Raw genomic sequence first — 19,589 nt, 5'->3', positions numbered from 1 at the left:
ACACACTTAATACTCAGGGCTTTGAGAGGGGAAATCATACATAGCGTGAACAGTCATGACAATGGGAAAGTTTGCTGGTGTGATTCCCACAGCTGGTGGGTCACTAATGTTGGCCCCTGAGCCTCACCCTTCCTCTCACCCACTACCTATAAGCGCCGTAATATCAGCAAACCACTCGTCGTCTTTACGATGAGATACAGTACATGCAGAGAACTAAGAATTTCTGCAATTAACAAATATTTTTTTTGGAAACAGTAGAAGATCACATGGCCATTTAACATCACACACAAACACAGGAGAATGAACAAGACACAATAAAGTACCACATATGGCCTTGTGTTCATGAGGAACTAGGAAGTGGCCAAAATACAACTGAGCTCTAATCAACTGGGAACTTTACAGAATTGGGTATAAGCTAATGTAACATTTGGCAATACAACTGTATTTATACAATGCGAGGCACAATAGCACTTCACTTCGTAATATCAAAACTATTCACTCTTAACGGAAAATGCCACAAGTATTTCTATCAACATGACACACATTATTTAATATGCTTCTTGACTAATTCTGGTGATAATTCTAATTCTTTTTCTTTAACCATCTTTTAACTTTCTTTTTTTTTTTTATTATCAGCCATTCCACTTATACCAGTACTTTCACTTTTTAATAAAACACTAATGCTTTCAATGATTTCAAAGTTAAAAAGTATAACAAAGACAATGCGGGAGAGGAAGAAGAAGGTTCTATCCATGAAGGTTGATATATTTCTTGACGCCTCTCGTTTCCTCACTAAATCAACTCCATTTCCCATGATTCCTTGCGATGCGTCGCGAAACGTCACGTCGCATGAAGACCTTCGCGTTTAGTGATTTTATTCCTGCACTTCGGAGTACTGTGACGTTTTCTCAGGCCTCTAAAGTGCAATTTACTTCGTCGATGGCGTGTCCTGTCAGTCACACGGGTAGGTCAAATGTTTATTTAGATTCCGACACTAAATACAGCGATAGTGACGTAAATAGATCAACGATCAGCAGTGAATGTCGCGAGAGGTGTTGATTTACGACACCAGCGCTCTGTGAAGAAATGAAACCTTTTTTTTTTTTTTTTTTTAAGTTAATCACCGTAAAAGTGGATAAATTAACGTGTGCACTGGTGTTCGTTAAGCCGAATGGCGAACTGAACCTCCCGTGTTGCTTTTCTCAAAGGACGAAGAGCATGTCATCTTTGATTTCTGTGCGTTTCTGCACATACAACGCATTTCCTCGCTCCAGTGTTTTCCTCCCCGTGACTTTTACAAACCAGCCTCTGCTTGTCATATTCAGGAGTGGAGGTTTAAGGTCAGGCTGAGGTCTTCAGTGTTCCCTCCTCATCCGGAGTGAATGGACTCCCTTCAGCAGTCCTGTTCCTGCTGCTCTGCATTGTTTTCTGTTTCTGTCTGCTGAGACGCACCTGATCTAACATGATGAGCTGTGGTCAGGTTTCTGCAGAGCTGGGCGGTGATTCATCAGTTTGCATTACTGCGGCAGTGTTTGCATTGGGTGTGATTGAAGGAAGGCCATGGCAATACGTGTAGGCTGCAGGATTTGGGGAAACGTCGATATGCATTTCAGGATATTTAGAATTAAAAACAAATAGTGCAAGTGGATCTGTGTTTGGGACCTTTTGGGTGCATTAGAGGTGACTTCTGTTCTTTCTTTCGTCCATTCCTTTCATCGGATCATCTCCTTCCATTTTACCCCATCTACTGCCTCATTTACTGTTACACCAACTGTCTCAGTGAAACTGTAAAAAAGTTTCACTGTGTAAATTTAGTAAATGGGAAATTGAAGTTTTCACTCTGCATGTTGTAGATGTTGTAGATTTTCATGTTTTCATTCTGTGTGTATGTGCAGGACTAATAGCAAGCATGTTTTGGGGATTTGTGAGGAACCTGGATTAACTAGTGAGATCATGCAAACTCCACACATCCAACCCAGATGAATGGCTCTCATGTGCTATGATACAAATGATTGCACTGGATCACGTCTTTAGGTTCTGCACAAACCTAATATCTACATACTTTTGTGAGCTATTTGTAATCGTTTGCAAACGGAAGTGGTATCCAAACATTTACATACTGAAGGGGTACATACAGAAAAGATATACAAACATGGAGGTGAACTGTGTCACTGAAATTATTTGAGTGCAGTTTCTTTATGTATATTGCTTTTATTGACACTAAAACTTTAAAGAAGTGATGTGACAATACTTTTATAATGTTTATAGTTTTCATTTCCTGTTTATTAATACATGCTTTGCACGTCACAGACAAGTACTCTGTCCTTTCACGTTATTTAAGATGGGTTTAGTTTTTAACCACTTGCCTTTGTTTTAGTGATGCAGCTTTTGACTTTGTGTTTTGCCAGTGGAACTGAACCCGGCTGTCCTCGCCCTGGATTGGCTCCTGGGTACCTGGGAGAGCGACGAACCTGGAGAGGGCTGCTTTCCCAGCATCAAACCTTTCCACTACACTGAGACACTGAACTTCAGCCACGTTGGACAACCAGTCATCAACTTCATGTAAGCCGTCGCTCGGAAATGTGAAAGTTACACCTTAAATATGGAGAGATCCTCAAAATATGAGAGGAATTTTCACGAGGAGAGGTCAGCATTACAACAAACAAATAATATTGTTCTTCCACACGATTCTTCACCCGTGTCCACGTTGTGTCTGACAGGTTCAATGCGTTTCACGCAGAGTCCAGAAAGCCTCTGCACAGAGAGAGCGGCTTCATCCGCATGCAGCCGGGCACCAACAGAGTGGCTTTCATCATTGCACAGAACTCAGGTACGCTAAAATAAGATAATTAATAGGTATATTTTGAATTATAACCACTTCACTTAACCACAATGGAGCAAAGTCACCTCTCATGAATTCCTACATTAGTTCCAGTACATTTTTATTGATTACCGTGATTTCCGGACAATTGAGCGCACCCGCCAAATTTTTTAAAGAAAAAAGAAATGTCTGAATTATATGATGTACCTGCATATTGGCAGCATGAAGCTGTTAACCCTTAAAAAGCCGAGTGGTCCGCCGCAGGGTTCAAAACATGTATAAAAAAAAAAAGAAAAAAAAGTAGTGGCTTATTAAAGTACAATATTAGACTGACTTTTAATGATGTTGAAGTTTGTTTTATTTGATTTATTTTTGATTAGTTGTCCTCAGTTTCTTCAAATTGTGATCGACTACTCGGGCTACGTGTTTTACTGTCAATAAACAGACGTGAATGTCTTTTGCGGGACAAATCTCCTTTTTTGATTGACTTCATCCGCATTTTGCGACTTTACATGTTCCGAATTTTGTGTGTTGTTACTCTCGTCTCACATTTGAAAAAGACAGGTGTGAATATTTAAATGAGCTTAAAGGCTCCTACAAACTGAAGGATTTTCTCATTTGGCATATGGCAGGTTCAAATTCTCTAGGCTGTATTCAAAATCTTAATTATTTTATTGGCTAAATCAAATGATAATAAACTTTATGGAACAGGTATGAAACAAATGCAGCTTTGGTGTGTGACTCTTGTTTGTGTCAGTGCAGGTCTGGTGGAGATTGAGGAGGGGGAGTTGACGGGGCAGCAGCTCAACCTGCAGACCCACGCTATCGCTCGAGTCTCTTTCGCGAAGGAGCCTCATGTGCAGCAGGTACAGCCCCGTCGAGACCATCTTTAGATTTAAACCATTTGTGAGTCACTGTCAACAGAAGAAGAAGAAAAAAAAAAAAAAAAAAACAGTCATCAAAACTCCCGTCTGAAGCTTGTTTTCTTCAGAAAATAACTCCGCTGCCGCCGGTGACCTCGCCTGCTCTTTCCCGTCCCTCAGATTCGTCGAGTGTTCCAGCTCCGACCAGACGGGAAGCTGGAGCAGACGGTTTCCATGGCAACCGGCGACCAGCCACTGATGCAGCACTTGCACATCACCTATCATCGGTCATCCTGACCCCACAAGCAGCGAGTCTGGAGTCTGGAAACGCTCCGAAAAAATCCCTGATCATGAGCAGCTGTGCGGCTCTGCCGGAGCGTGCGCTTGTCGCTGGGAGAGGGAAATGAGTTATGGTGTTGCATACCTGCTAAACATTCAGTAAATCTTGCATTACATAACCTCCCAGAGCAATAATAGAGCAGAGCAGACATGTAATCAAGGAATTCATTAAAAAAAACAACTTTATTTTGCACTGTTATTAAATTGTTGCTCTTTACATCTTGTTGATAATCTAAACTATACAACCTGACTTACACAGAAATAATGGACAACATGCCCTCCATTCTTATTTTGCACTATTTTAGGATTGTGAGCGAACACAGCTGCTTGTCCCAGAGTCAATGCACTGTACTTTTGAGTGTGGGGTTCGCAGAGGTTAGTTATGTGATGCTGTTATTAGTATAAGGTTATTTTCAGGGTAGAAAATATGACCATTTACGGTCACTGTTCCCTTTGTGTGCTCAAGGATGTCCAAGTTTGGTTCCTGTCTTCGAGGAGAGACGGTAAAGGGTGTGTGCTCGTACGTGTGTGTATAATGGATTTATTAAAAGAAACTGTTTGCTCGGCTTACATAACATCTGTGTGGAACGGAGCTACACGCCGTGTGCTTTTTGTTCAAGTCATGTCTTTGTTGAAATGATGAAACGGTCACGTCAGGGGGAAAAAATGCGCCTATATTAAAATGTGAATTTTTAAACCACCAGTCGCTTGAAGGTTTCTTTTCTGTCTTCAGCTCAGGAATTACAATTCATCATCATTCAAGATACTTGTTGAAAGTACATTTTATTTAAAAAAAAATTGTTTCAGTTCCATTCAATTAAATATCCCTGCAGCTGTTATGGGTTTACGTACGACAAAATTCAGTCAGTACATTTCTATAGCTTGTACTGTATTCTTAACTGGTTGAATAAAGGTTGCATCAATATATTTAACTGGGCTGATAGTTAAGCATTTGATAGTTTGACCATCCCAAATGCACACATGACCAGAGTGGAAGAATTGAACAAATGACACAATTAAACTATTTACTCCACTTTGTCACGTAGATAAACGTGAAGGACATCTCTTTGCTATGGAATTATTTGTTGGGGCCCACATTTACTGTCAAAGTTAGAAGGCTCACTCAATTCTTGCAAAATAAAATTCACACGCCAACTCTAATCGGGTTTTCTGAGCAGGTGAATGTAGGTGAGCCAGAGAATTGAAAGTGAAAGACGAGTGGCTCCACAAAGAGTCTCCAAGATAACAATTGATCTGTAGCTGCAAACGCATCGGAACACCGAGATAAAAATAATCAAAACGAAACCGGTCGGTGATGATTTCAACTTTATTGTGGGTTTAAAAAAAACATTCACACACACATTTACAAATGAACACTGTAAAAGTGACACCGATCGCATACGTTCATCCGGGAGAGCCGATGTAGCAACGTTCTGTATACTGCAATGGTCCGAGTTGTCATCAAAAGTAGAAGAAAAAGAAATTATAAATAAAGTATTTACAGAGTTAAAAAATAAATCACAATCTATAAATGTGGACATTCAACATGTTCCATTCCCCTGTTTTTCAGTTCTTTGGCCAAAGGTGGGCCGATGAGACCCTTTGTTTCAGTGTCAAATCACACCAGTATGCTTAATAGGTCATTTTTCTTGATCATATTTGGTAAGAGAAATGCTCGTTTGTGCTTTGGTAAAGAACAAACGATTCACCCCATGAAGGTTAAACAGTTAATAGCACCCGACAGTGCCCCTCGGACGATCCTTCGCTTCTGACTTTTAGCCCCATTTCACACTCAAAAAATCGGAGGCTAAAATTGCATAAACTTCATTTCCAGCCCATCAATCCCCTTCATCATTAAACGGCCGGACTCTTTATCTGGGCGGCGTTATGCACATTCTCACATCCAAAAAACATCATCTCACATGATAGTTAAAGCACTGGAGAAGCCTGATTTACTGCGCCGGTGTAAAGCAGTGAGGAAATGCGTACGAGAGGCGGATTGATGCAGACGCTGCTATTTAATGCTCTGGAATATCACCCTGGGAATGAACGAGATTCACAGACTCATCCGACAGCAGGGGAAACAAACAAAGACACGCTGCTGATGAGACATTAGTCGATGGCCATTCTTCAACGCAGGTTCAATCCCCATCAATGACGACGACACGTCTCCTTTCTTTTTTTTTCTTGTTTTTTCCCCACTGACAAGTCAGAGTTTGAGGCCCGAAGCTCACGGCTCTTTCATGATGTAGACGTACATCGTGGTGAGGAAGTACTTCAGGGACTCAACGGCGGAGGACAGCCAGTGTTGTTCGGGGGTCAGGTCTCTCTTCACTACACATTTTGTGATCTCCGTCTGGGGGGGGGGAAAACAGAAAATACTAAATGGATAAATTTACCCAAACCTGCTATTATGTGGTTTTCTATCTGCAACTGAACTGGTAAATAGTGTATACAATACATAACGATCTATAATAGTGTCTGCAGCAGTGTGATGGAAATCCCAAGCAGCAGAGAGCAATAAAATAAAAATATCATCACCTCTGTGCAGCCCACACAAACCATCCCTGGTGATAGAACCCCGGCCCTTTATGAGATACGATACAAGTACGGTAGTCTTGGCTGTGCACAAACTCCAGCTAGTCCCATTCAAACTGAAAATCTCAACATTTAGACATTTTATGACCTTTGGGCAAAAAGAAAGTCTGTTTCCATAAAAAAAAAGCAAAATTATGCGTAAAAAAATGTGAGTGAAAATTGTGTCTGGGTGGGTGGGTCACCAGATTAAGTTTCCAGAGTGATTATTGTTTCTATAAAATATTCTTCACCAACTTGACTCTTACCCATGCCAGAAACAATAATGTCCTTAAAATGCAGGAAAATGAAAAAAAAATCTACACAATCTCAGGGAAAACATGCAACTCCACACACAAAGTAATCACTGCATATCAACACATTTTTATATCGGTCGGCCAACTCAACTTAGTTTGCTTCTGTAAAGATGAAACTATTGAAAACGACTCACGATGAACTGTTACAACCGTTTTGGTTCATTTCTAATACAGAAAACAAGGATATTCCAAAGGTTTCACATACTTTTTATGGCCACTATTTGGTCAGACTGAGAAATAAGATGTGGTGCTTTTCCCTTCCTTCTACGCTAACGGTGTTTAGATTTTCAACAAACTTTTCTATGCGAAAAAAAATTAAGTTAAACCCAGAGGATTTAGAGAGACTACAGTGGGTAGAATAGGCTTGGATGGTATAAATTATACACTGAACGGCTGTAAAATATCCATTAGGTCTACCAGAGGGATAAATTGTACAGATTGTAATGTATTATTTTAAAATAAATGACATTTGGAAGAACTAATTTAATGTGAGGAGTCATGTAATGTTGACCTTAAAATGCACATAGATTTACAATATTTAGGGAATGATTGCAATTATTAAATAAAAATGTGGTTTAAAAAGGTTTTTGGGGTTTTTTTTTTTTTTAAACCCTGCATCATTACTTTTGGATGATCTTCAGGGTAAAAAGGCACAAACAGTGTATAAATAGTGTTGTATTCTGGTCCTGGAGGGCCAGAGTCATCCTTTGTTCAGATTAGTGAATGTGATTAATTAATGTCTCATCATGTAGCTCTGCAGAACGACTGATAACAACCTCTTCTTTATAATCACATGTGTTGGAGAAGGGAAGGGGTTAAGACATCAAGGACAGAGGACCTTATGAAAGCAAGAATAAACCCTTCTGCTCCGGGAATGTGGTTCCTCATGAGGTAAATGACTTTATATAATAGTTAAATGCATGAGTCTGGCTCACTGGTGGTACTGAAATTGGATGAGTTTCTGAAGCAATGGTAGAAAACACAATGCCATTTGTGCTATTATGAGAACTTTGTGTTCTTCAAGAAGACGGATGAGAAGATGTTTTGCCGTTGCGGCCGCCACAACAGCATAATCTCAGTGATCATCGACGATTAACAAGCGTCAGTGGACACTTACCCATCCTCCACGTCTCTTCAGCCATTGAACCAGGAACTTGCGGACAAACTGTCCCAGACTGTCCACTATAATGTGCACCGTGGTGGGATGGCCGTGTCTGACGCAGTCCACTGCCAGGGCTCCAGCCACGGCGTACATGGACACCACCTTGCCCCACGTTATTCCTGCAAGCCAAAACGAAGACAATCAGTTACACTCAATCGCTTCTTCATTTTCTATTCCAAAGAGCTTTGTATGCACTGATGACAATGATCAAAGTTGCTATAGTGTTTCATACGTTCAATAGTTTAATAAGGGTTAAAGATATCCCGTGTACAAGCTGAAAAAAATGCGTCGACATACATTTTCTGCAAGTTACCGTATTGAAAGATGCAAAAAACCCACCAAAAAAACAAAATTTTACTCAAATATGGACCTGTATTTAAACTTCATTAGTTTTATGAGGGCAAACTGTAAATAATTCAGATCTTCCCCGAGAAATGCTTGCAGTAATTCTATAAAGTTGTGAGAGAAATGTCTAGATGAATTTGGGAGAGGTGATTGTATTCTTGTTTCTCGTTCACACATTCCTACTCCACCTCACATCCGAGTTTAAAGCGTGCGTGTACAAGCAAGTTTTTAAAGTAAATAAAGGTCACGTATACACAAAAATGTGAAGTCGCCCAGTGCACAAACACCGTCTAGTTTAATCACACTGCATTTTCTCATTCATATGTGGAATGTGAACATTACAAATTTCTTATACATTTCCAAATTAACTGTGGTTAGAGTCACTGAATGTTTGTTTGATAAGTTAAAATCAACTTTCCGGACCAGGATTGATTAATCATTTTGTGCTCCTAGTCTTCTGCTGCTTTCGATGGAGCTCACCCACGGTGAGGCTTCTCCTCCCTGTGAGTCTGTTACATATTCTCTAACCTGACGTAAAGAATGTGGGGCAGCTGGTGAACCTTGTACTGAAATAAAGCCAATACCCGGTTTAAGTCAACAAACCTGAGTGTTTGTGTTAATGTGGCTGATAAGATGTTTTATAGGACTGTGCAAGATGTAAATTCAGCATCGAGGTCTGAACGCGGTTATGCATTGAAAATTTTGAAAGTTTGGTTTCCAGAGAAGTTGGCACTGTTACAATGGCCGTGAGTGATGCCGCGCTGAAGCTAATAGCATTGGCCTCTTCCTCGGAGCTGACCTCCAGTGTCTGACTGTGGCTATAAGAGGATACGGCTCTGGGCGAGCTTAAACAAGATAAGTGTCCACGGAAACTGTCAGAGCACGTCATGTCTCGCTCCCCACTGAGAAGCCAGCCAAGAATAGAGGCCAGATTGTCCAGGCTCAAGCTGGAGGAGAGGAGGGCGGAATAACGACGGGACGGGCGTGGGAGTGCGGGAGAAGAATGATGGAGAGAAGAGCAATCTGCATTTTACTGAATTGCAGCACGGCGCAGATGGCGACTGGACCATTTCAGGAGAAAAATAACACGGAGACCGCCTGTCTAATATTGCGCAATCCCACGTCAAAGTGCCCAGCCAAGACGTGGACTCCACCAGACCCCTGAAGGTGTGCGGTGAAATCTGGCACCAAGATCATCGCAAACGATCCTCCAAGTTAAGTTGTGATCAAATGGATCAAAAACATGTGTTCAGCAAATCACACTGATGGACTTAGAACACCTCAAACTTATTATTTTTGTGCTCCCCAAATAATTATGGAATCATTCCACTTTTGGTAGGCAAATTTTCCAGCACTGCTTTCAGTGGATACCATTTCTAGTCCGTCCACAGTCTGCAGCAACGCTTAAATAGCCAATATGCATCAAAATAACATCAGAAGAGACAACGGGATCCGAGCTTTCCCGGCATGACACTGCACAAGGTGTCACACTGCTTGGATCTGCTCGCCCTGTTCCCTGTGATCCTTGTGCAAGGTGTACCTCAGGCAATCCATGTGATATAGAAGACGACATGATTCATCAGAGCATGTCATGTGTTCCATCGTTGGTGCTTTCAGTATGTTTACAGGGGTCAGCATGGACATTCTGACGGGTATGGGACATATGGGAATTGGGAGATCCAGACCCAGGCAGTGGGTTCTGACACCAGAACCAACTTTAACTTCTGCAGCCATCTGAGGTGCAGTAGCTCGTTTGTTGGACTGGCTCTCACGGTTCAGCTTTCCCTCCCATCATGCATCAGTGAGCCTTGGCAGCTCATGACTCTGTTGCTGGTTTGCAGTTTTTCCTTCTTTGGACACAGATTAGATTGGCACTCGTCAAACTCCTCAAATTCTTGCTGTTTTTTTTTTTGTTTTTTTTGCTTCAAACATTAATTTGATGCTGAAGGACTCCAACCCAATAACAGGTGGGATTATGGGAGATTTTGCACTTGTTTATTAGTTCTCATACTGTTACAATAGATAGGTTTATGTGACTATAATGCAAGGAAAAAGCCGTTTCTCTTTGGGTTTAAAGAAAAAAAAAAACTAACTTAAAAATGACAGATTTAAAAGCAGGAAAACAAACTAGCCTTACTATTTATATCCAGGTTTCAACCCAGAAGGTTAGAGCAGCCTGGGTTCACTGGTTTGTTATTCTTCAGGAGGAATCCCACGGTGCTCCCAGAAACTTCACTTGCGTGACGTCAAAAGCGCATTTTCAGCCAGACGGAGAGCACGAACGTTATGTTGGGCAAGTCTGGTTTTGATCTCCTCCTGGCATCTTGTCAGATTTGAGTTGATCGTGCGGCCGGACCGTTTAATCTGTCCCCCAAGGCCTTCAGAGAGAAGATCAACTCACGCTTTCTAGCCGACTGTTACAAAATGTCACTGCTGCTTTGAATAGCGCATGAAGCGAGTTGTCAAGGCAACTCGTGTAAAAGATCAGTGCAAGTTTCAGACGAGCACAAACAAATACAAGAGGAGGACCAGGCTGATGAAACAACCTGAAACAATAATGTAACTATTAAGAAACCGTTAATCCCGACGTGCTGCCGTTTCTAAATGCACACGACAATACCCAACATTTAGGGACAACCACACAAGTTTGTTTATGATTGTTGGAGATGGAACAGAAACTGAATAGCAGTGAAACACCCTTGTGATCCAACCACAAATTGAGAGTTAGACAACCAACCGCCAAATCGAATTAGACTTTTTTTTTTTCTTGTCCTACCTCTCTCTTTTCCTTCGGGATCTAAATATGCACCAAAGTAACCCAAAAATCAAATTGTTGCAAGCACATGTTGGCAAATGCATCAAACGCAGCTCAGTGTTGCAGTGGTTTGCGGCTGTTGACTCCGTGTGAAGTTTACATATTTTCTACATGAATGGATGGGGGGGGTTGTTTTTTCTGGGTACTCCAGCTTCTCTCTCATAGTCAAAATGAATAATATTGAGGTTAATCAATGACTAAATAGTCTGTAACTGTGAGTATGTTTCCTTCAGTGCAGATTAATTATTCATTCTATATCATTTATATAGTCCTTCTCTAAATAAGCTCTCCATCAGTTTTAAGCATAGTATTCATTCAGTTTTTACACATTTCAAGGTAAATATTTACCTTGAAAATACTTTTTTTTTTGGTTTATTTATATTTGGTTGATGGGGATCTAGTCAAATCCAGCCGATACTGGAAGAAAGGACTAATCATTTTTTTTTCGTTTGCCAATCCAACACTTGCAAATTAAACTCAGTGACCAATTAAACCAACATGCATGTGTTTGGATTGTGGTATTAAGAACCTTAAGAAAACCTATGAAATGGTACAAGTGAACATGCAAATATCAACTGTTCGGATTAATGTTGGTTTTAATAATTTTCATGAAAAACTTGATCAAAACAATTGTGGATGGCTTTTCTTAAACATCTCTAGAGCGTCTCTCCCTCCAGCCCACCACAGCCTGAAGAGAAGAGCAACGATTAAGCGATCATTAATGCATTGTTGTGCTTCCACTGCAACCTCAAAACTGTAGTTTTTGTTGTTATTTATTTTTGTTAAATGAATAAAGTAGCACTCAGTTTAGCAAACAATGGGTCTAAACATAGAAAACTAGATGTAGGGCTAATTATGTATTTTAGATGACGTCTAACTCCTCCCACGCCTGATTCACTTCCACTCAGCTCCTCTCAGCCAGATGGACCTGAAGAGAACCACTGAACCATCCCCACTAAATCACCGACTGCCTCCATCAGTGGTCCACTGCAAGCAGAGGTCATACATATTTTGTCTCCGAGTAGTGATCGAGGTGGACGACTCCCGTCTGCTCCCCAGATGCAACAAACTGTATTTGGAGATGTTCCTATGGAGACCCGCATTAACATCTGCAGTGGTTTGAGCTTCAGTAGCTCCACTACACAGGACAGCCTTCGCCCCCAGCGTGCATCAAGGAGCCTGACATATAGACCACTGCAGACCATGAACACCCCACCCTGTCAAACTCACTCAAATCCGTACACTTTTCTCTGTTTTCATGTTTCCAACACGTTGAGGACAAAATGTTCCCTTGTTGCCCAACATATTACACCCACTAATAGGAGAAATGATAGAGAGACAAAGTATTTTCACTTCTCCTCCCAGCGATCATAATGCTGACAAAGCTTAGAGTTTAGATTCATCTCACACGGATTTAACTCAATGCAGAAATGGTGTGTTTGAACATGAGGTCTCATCACAACAAAGAGTTGCTGCTGGAAAAGGCATCGGTAAGATCGTGACGCTCGGGCGTCTTCACAAATCACACCCGGATCGTTTTTAATCGACACCTTGGGGGTTTTTTTTTTTTGTACCTGTGGAGAAGATTTCTGTTGCCACGCCGATGAAGGCATCCGACACCATGTTCTCCATGGAAACAGAAATGTTGAGCTGCCGCGCCACGTTCCTGTACAAACTGGGCTGTATACACTCCAGCTCGTCGCCTACGCAACAGAGGAAGAGGAGAGACAAAAAAGGAGAAAAGTCTGTGAGGAAGCACGCAACTGGCCGACTGAATGAAACGACAAAAGATGGATGTGTTGCCGTCAAAAGCAGATGCATGCGGTTTTATCCAACCTCTTCTGCAGGTCAGGGATGAATCAGTTAGAAAATAACACTGTACAGACACTTGCCAGCAAGTGGTGTGGGAATAGTCAATAACTGGAACACTCTTGGTGGCATAGCTGACTGGCGTCATCAAATCACCGATTCTGTTAAGATTACTGAGGTTTCTGTGAGTTCATTACTTCGGTTGCGTCTAGAAGCAGTTGCCGTCTCACTGTTCTGACACTTTTGTGGCCATATCAAATCCCTGAACTCCCATTTACTGGACACATATTGCCTCACTAATCCTGAATCTGTCCTTGTAACTGTAACATTAAAACTGTAGCCGTCAAGCATCAGCAGCTGCAAATTAGTATGAGCCAAAAAAAGCAACTTTCTCTATTATACTACTTTCAACTGAAATCGATAGATTAACAGCCAGTTACACATTTTGTGTTACAACAATAATAAAATACAACAATGGGGAATCTTAATTGTAGAGACTATTAACAGTAACAGTTACTTGTCCAATTAGTTTTTGTTAGTCGCTAGTTAAGTTTCTTCACTGCATTTTGATGGATACAAACTAATAAATATCATCGAACATTCTTTTTTTTTTTTTTAAATCACACGTTCTCAATACAAAAAGCTGTGTGATTCAGCTGTGGTCGGTTCAGGCTGTTCTCAGACATAATGTTTACCTCATCATCTGGACCGCGCTTATAATAGCACAGAGCATTCAGTACAGAGGAGGCTGTGTATGGGAATTACAGTTGCGCTGTCTGAGGCATGTGTCTTATCGAACAAATGTATTTTAGTGCAACAATAGTACAGCCAGCTGAACGTACTCCTTCAAGCACAAACTAAACGTGGTTTGTAATGTACAATCATTTCTATCAGATTAAAAATGTCTCATGTCAGCCTTATCCAGGCGCCGATGCCCATCAGATCCATCTATCTTCTATAGTCCCTTTATCCAAATGTGGGTTGCATGTATAACAAGAGCCAATCTCTGCATATGGTGGGCGAAAGGCATGATTAAAATGTTGGCTATAATATACAGTTTCACGTCAATAAACCCACAAAGATCCACAATCGCTGTTACATGACATCCTCTAATGGACCAAACCAATTCTTCACACCACATCTCAAGAATAACACAGCAACTAGACCACTACTGTGGAGAAAACATGGCGTCAGGTTGGTATTGCCTGTACAATGAGAAGAAACATGGGAATATTGTGGATAGCTAAACTAAAGTTGATAAGGTTCGGCTGTGAACTCGTGTGAAGATCAGCAACTTCATTGTTTTAGTGAATGTGTGAAGCTTTATGTCCAGAGGAAAATGCTATTTTTAATATTGAAACCTTCATTGCCTGTTAATATTCAAGGGTTTGTCTTCTTACCAAGACACAAAAGCACCATAGACACCTCAGCGAGTGCCGCGTTGGTCGGAGAAAAGTTGATCTCACTTTTGGACCATCCCAGTCCATTCTGGTTGAGTCTGGACAGGATGTAGTCTCTGCACAGCGCCTTGGACTGGGACACCAGCTCTTTGTCGCTCAGCGACCGGTCGAACACATCCAGCACCTCTGCAGCAAACACAGAAGACTTGCGCAGAACTTCCATGTCACTCCGACAGGGAGGAACTGGGTCAGAGGGCTGCTGACCTCTCTGAATCACTGCCGTCTCCACGTGTCCTCTCTTTATCCGCAGAGGAACAGGGTTCAAGGTTCAAAATGTGGAAGCTGTGAAGATAATTAACCAGGGTTTACTGAAAAATGAATGAACATTTGATCTGAAATGATCTGAAATCATTACTTCTAAATTCATCTATGGTAAAGAAGTTCTACAAGTACATTGTAGGTCAGAATGATTGTTTAGTGATGGGTTTTTTGTTAGTTTTTTTAAATAACACGGTGTCAGGAAACCAAGTTATAGGGTAACATACAGTGCCAATAAAGACATTCAGTTTAATTCAGTGAATGACAGCAACAAATAAATTGTATAAGAAAAGTGGGTGTCAAAGACGTCCAGGGTCTAAAACAAGACCAGAAACTTACATAACAATATGATGGAGGCGTTATTGTTGTGAGTCACATGGTGGGATAGTCAAGATATTGCTACACTTCTTGGATTATGCAACAACAAGGTCTGATAGCACAAGATGACATGAGGAATATTATACTGGCAGGGCAGTAATAATGACTGTATCCAGACTTCTTATTTTTAAATATGTGTAATCCGTTAAATCGTTTTGATAAACTTGAAACCTCAATAACATGTCATATAACAATCTGTATGGGGGCAAAAACACGCTTACCTTAAACATTATCGCCACAGGGATTTGTCACCTCCCATGATATCACAATTAGTGTCCGATAAGGGATCTCCTCCGATTTATAAATAATATACCGTGTATGAAAGCGGCTCCTGGGAGTGTCTCCGGACCTCATAAAAAGAGGGATCTCCGAAGGACAAACAAACAAACAAAAAAAAGGAATAACGTTCCTAAAATGATAACTTCTTCAGCCTAATAGGAGCATGGTCATCCCGGTCCGCTTGTTTCCCTGAACTAAACCAGCCGAGAGCCGCTGGTCCGAGGACGCCCACCTGTTGTTCCGCCTCCTCATTGGCGCTCCGCGGGTGTGTTGGTTTCGTTCGAAGGAAGAGTCCGGAGGGTGAGGCGGTGCCTCGCCCGGCCTCCAGCCTCAGCGGCGAGCACCGCCTCACCGCGGCGGACGGAGGGAGACAAACCAACACTCTTTCTTTCATTCACAAATCTGTGAAGATTAACCTGCGAAGATCGTCAATGGAGCTATTTATTCTCTCTTTTGTCACGTTAACCCTTCAGACAGTGACGGTTTACAGACGCACAGATACAAGCGACATATTTGAGCAGTTAAAGTGCGGGTTGAGCCGAGGTGGAACCAGGGACGTGGTCTTTTGACAAAGTTTATGTAAGTGTTCCCACCTGAGGCCACTTCTGCACTTTTAATCCACCGAAGAAGAGCAGACATAAATAGAGATGTCCTACTTTGAATGCACAGAACTCGAACAAATCTAATTTTGGGCTGCAAAGCCTACGATAACATTATTCATAGCGGAATATATCTTTTTATTAAGTTATATTCATAAGATGAAGCTATTTAATTTGAGTTCTGCAGAAAATCTTACATTTTTAACTATGCTTTGATAAACAACATTTACATAATTTCCCTAAGGCTTTGTTTTGTGTAGATGTGTGATATTATTTAGTGAAATAGAGCACAAAGTACATACATTGATCTCCATTACCATCATTCTTGATCACAGCAACATTTCTGAAACGTTTCAATCCATCTGTGTGTTTATTTCTGATACAATAAGCAGCCTTAGACTGATGGCCATGCTGATTGGCTTAACTGTGATTATTAATAACTTCGTTACTGTCATTAAAGCCACACGGTCATGCAGTTTCCGATGTGGCCAGTAAATGTCGCTGTTTGGAAAAATACAGAAAGATCACGGTCTGTCGACTCGTTCTGTCCTGTTGAGTGAAATAGAAGAGAAGAGAAGAGAAGAGAAGAGAAGAGAAGAGAAGTCAAAACCATCAATTGAGTCACAATAACTTTTGACAAGTAAATATTAAATATTAATAAGTACAATGCTTAATGGTGACTATTATATGCATGGCAATAGATTGACAACAAAAACACAACATAACACGATATACAGGTGAGAGTTATACGTTTTGGGTCTCAGGAACAGAATTCCGCACCAGGACATGTAAAAATGTGTAATGGTTTGACAATAAAAATCCTTGAATCCTTGAAATATACCGTCTGATCTCCTCAGGAAGGAAGGAGTGGTGCTTTGTAGTACACTTGAGTCTGTTGCTGAAGGGGCTCCTGCTGTCCTGTTGTTGTAGAAACTACTGTTATTCCTCAAAAAAAAAAGAAAAGAAAAGAAAAAGAAACTACAGATTAATTATAGCAGGAAGTGGAAACAAAATGTTTACTATAATTTTATATTGTATTACTTTTCGACATCACTTCTGCCATTTTGATGGGAGTATATTAGAACCTCCACAAACTGGTTATTTATTCTTTCTGTGCCTGTGTGTGTTTCTTTGGGTACTTAAACTGAATATAATCTATTCTAACCGCCCATCTTTTATGTAAAACATTGTGTAGACATCTCTAATCCCACCCACTCTTTGTCAATACGTTCATCTTCCTGCTAAAAAAAAAAAAAAAAGTCTGTAAAAACACTCAGATGTATTAGAGTTGAAACTTGTAAAATTAGTTGTACTACTTTCATTACTGGGTTTCTTTTGAGAGGGTTTCACCTGAGCTTGTTGGTTATCTGGTTTCAAAGGATTAAAGGAAAGCATAGATAAGGAGGAAAACTCCCTCCTTGTTCCCCTCAGTGTCAGTATTGATATCAAATTTCTCAAATGACAAACCTCTTGTGACACTTTTCACACATATCTGAGCTCCATTGTGCCTATAAATACCATCTTTTGCATACTTGTATTCAGCCATGTTACAATGTTGCTTTGCTTTTATTCAACACAAAAGATGTTAACACAACTCAGTCATTCTCACCCTTTCGACACCACAGGAGCTCGAGGTTTGAACAATTACTAATGACATCTTTGAGAGTCAGATTCTAAAAGTGTCACTGAAAAATGAATTTATGAGGTCTGGTGTGACCTCATAAATTGTATGACCTCACCTGGTGTGACTTCTGTTAAGCAAGCTTAAGTGCTGTTTCACAAAGCTCTTATAAAAAAAAAAAAAAATGCATGTCTAGTAGGTTCCATCATTCATGTGTTTTCCAACAGTGATGCTGGCTCCCAGGCGAAGCATTCCTCCTCTCAAACTGTTTCACAATAGGCTAATTAATGGCGATCGCTGTGTCCCGAGGATGGTGTGTATCCTCCCTGCTCCACCGTCGGGCCTGAATGTCTTGTTGTTTTATTGTTTGTTGGTTTCTATTGAATGGGTTTTGCTATTTGGTAGAATGTTGCTGATGGTGAAGAGTCACAAGACTGAAAAGAATAGGGAGAGTGTTGTCATGTAATTCTGCAGCTCTGGAAAACAGCTGACCGTGTGCTCAGAGACAAGGACATTCACCCTCACAGTCATACTCTACTTGTCCCAAACCATCTATCTGCATTGAAAACATATCAAAAACACACTAAAGTATTGTTTTCGTGCAGCTTTTTTTTTTGCACATTTCTTGCAATACATTTTTTTTTCAAGCTCATTAATTAAATTATAGAAGCACTTACAAATGTAGATGTAAAGTTTTAATAAAAGTAAATATTTTCAACAAATCTATGCAAAATACTGACACACTGGGAGAAATGTAATTATAAAAGGATATAATAATTGTAGCAAAAGATCATTCTGGTGCACACCCAATACACTGAATTAGTCTTATATTGTAAATCAAGGTTGTCTACATGATTTTAAGTTCATGCTTATCAATATAGGAGTGTGTATACATGTTTGAATGAAACCTGGCATGAAGAGTTGTGTAATTTATTGTATCCTACAAACATAATTAATAAACAGTACTTGTTGGTTTGGGTCGCACTTTGACCATCACAAATTAAAACAAGTGATTGGACTGCAAAACACATTAAAACATAAAGCAACATTAGTTTATTTTTACCACTTAATTCTTTTAACCGCAGCTTCATTTTTTGGATTCTGCCTGGAACTATATATATATATATATATACAGTCTCATAATGGATTCACTGCTTTCATTCATTGCATAGTTTTTGTGTGTGTCATGAAGTGGCAGAGCGCCGGTGTACTAAATGTTACAGGTGGGTTGATGGAATGACGCTACATTGATTTAGGTTTCTTCTTATTCATTTTGATGATTTTGGATTTTTCTCAGGAGAATCTAAAATGTTTTTTTTGTTTTGTTTTGTTTCTGTTTGACTTTATGTTTGAGGTTTCCTCTTTCTAAATGGTTGATTGTGAAATTGTTTGGAACAAGTGGTTGAATGTTTAAAGGTTTGATCAGTAACACAAGTGACAATGCATATGAATGCAGCAAGCTTTTTTTTTTCAGGGGGGGGGGGTCTCTAGCAGTCTTTGGAGATGAGTTAAGTTCACGTACTGTTTTGTTTTTTCTTTCTTCTCTCCAGGGTGATATAGAATAAAAGTGGTGCCTTTAGGTCGTTTGCAATTAGAACCTTGTCAAGTTGTATGTGTTGACTGAAAGAATTCTTCATTAGATAAACTACCAAGAATTTAAAGGGTGAGTCTGGAAAAACCACCAGAATGAGCTGTCCAGGGAGGGGGGGTTGGGGTTGCATTTATTAGAACTGTTTTTAAATTGAAAACTTACTACGCCTGTCTATTCTGCACACGAGTCTTGAATTTAAAGGCTTTATGTCTGGAGTTAATGAGGGAGGCCCCGCGTGCTCAAGTGTCAAACAATATGTAAACAGTCGGCAATGTGTCCTCCCTCGCTCCCTCCTTCCCTCCTTCCCTCCTTCCCCCGTGCATGGATGCCTTTCATTCCAGTGTAATGTCTCACACTC

The 19,589-nt window shown here is 40.5% G+C and overlaps 2 protein-coding genes across 2 annotated transcripts; one reads left to right on the top strand and one right to left on the bottom strand.

Annotated features, from left to right (window-relative positions):
• Positions 1–832: 832 nt before the first annotated feature.
• thap4 (THAP domain containing 4) lies at positions 833–4,719 on the top strand. Its single transcript, XM_080504001.1, has 5 exons — positions 833–964; positions 2,409–2,562; positions 2,721–2,830; positions 3,584–3,687; positions 3,865–4,719. The coding sequence occupies exons 1-5, from the start codon at positions 850–852 to the stop codon at positions 3,979–3,981; spliced, it is 600 nt and encodes a 199-aa protein (XP_080360127.1). The 5' UTR covers positions 833–849; the 3' UTR covers positions 3,982–4,719.
• Positions 4,720–5,369: 650 nt separating this feature from the next.
• Positions 5,370–15,622, bottom strand: LOC308135341 (bcl-2-related ovarian killer protein homolog B-like). Its single transcript, XM_080503266.1, has 5 exons — positions 15,363–15,622; positions 14,446–14,787; positions 12,811–12,939; positions 8,032–8,195; positions 5,370–6,379 (listed from the first exon to the last, which is right to left on the bottom strand). The coding sequence occupies exons 2-5, from the start codon at positions 14,666–14,668 to the stop codon at positions 6,254–6,256; spliced, it is 642 nt and encodes a 213-aa protein (XP_080359392.1). The 5' UTR covers positions 14,669–14,787; positions 15,363–15,622; the 3' UTR covers positions 5,370–6,253.
• Between the last annotated feature and the right edge of the window lie 3,967 nt (positions 15,623–19,589).

The sequence above is a fragment of the Blennius ocellaris genome (genome assembly GCF_963422515.1).
Source record: "Blennius ocellaris genome assembly, chromosome: 10".
NCBI lineage: Eukaryota > Metazoa > Chordata > Actinopteri > Blenniiformes > Blenniidae > Blennius > Blennius ocellaris.
This window is presented reverse-complemented; position numbering and strand designations above follow the sequence as displayed.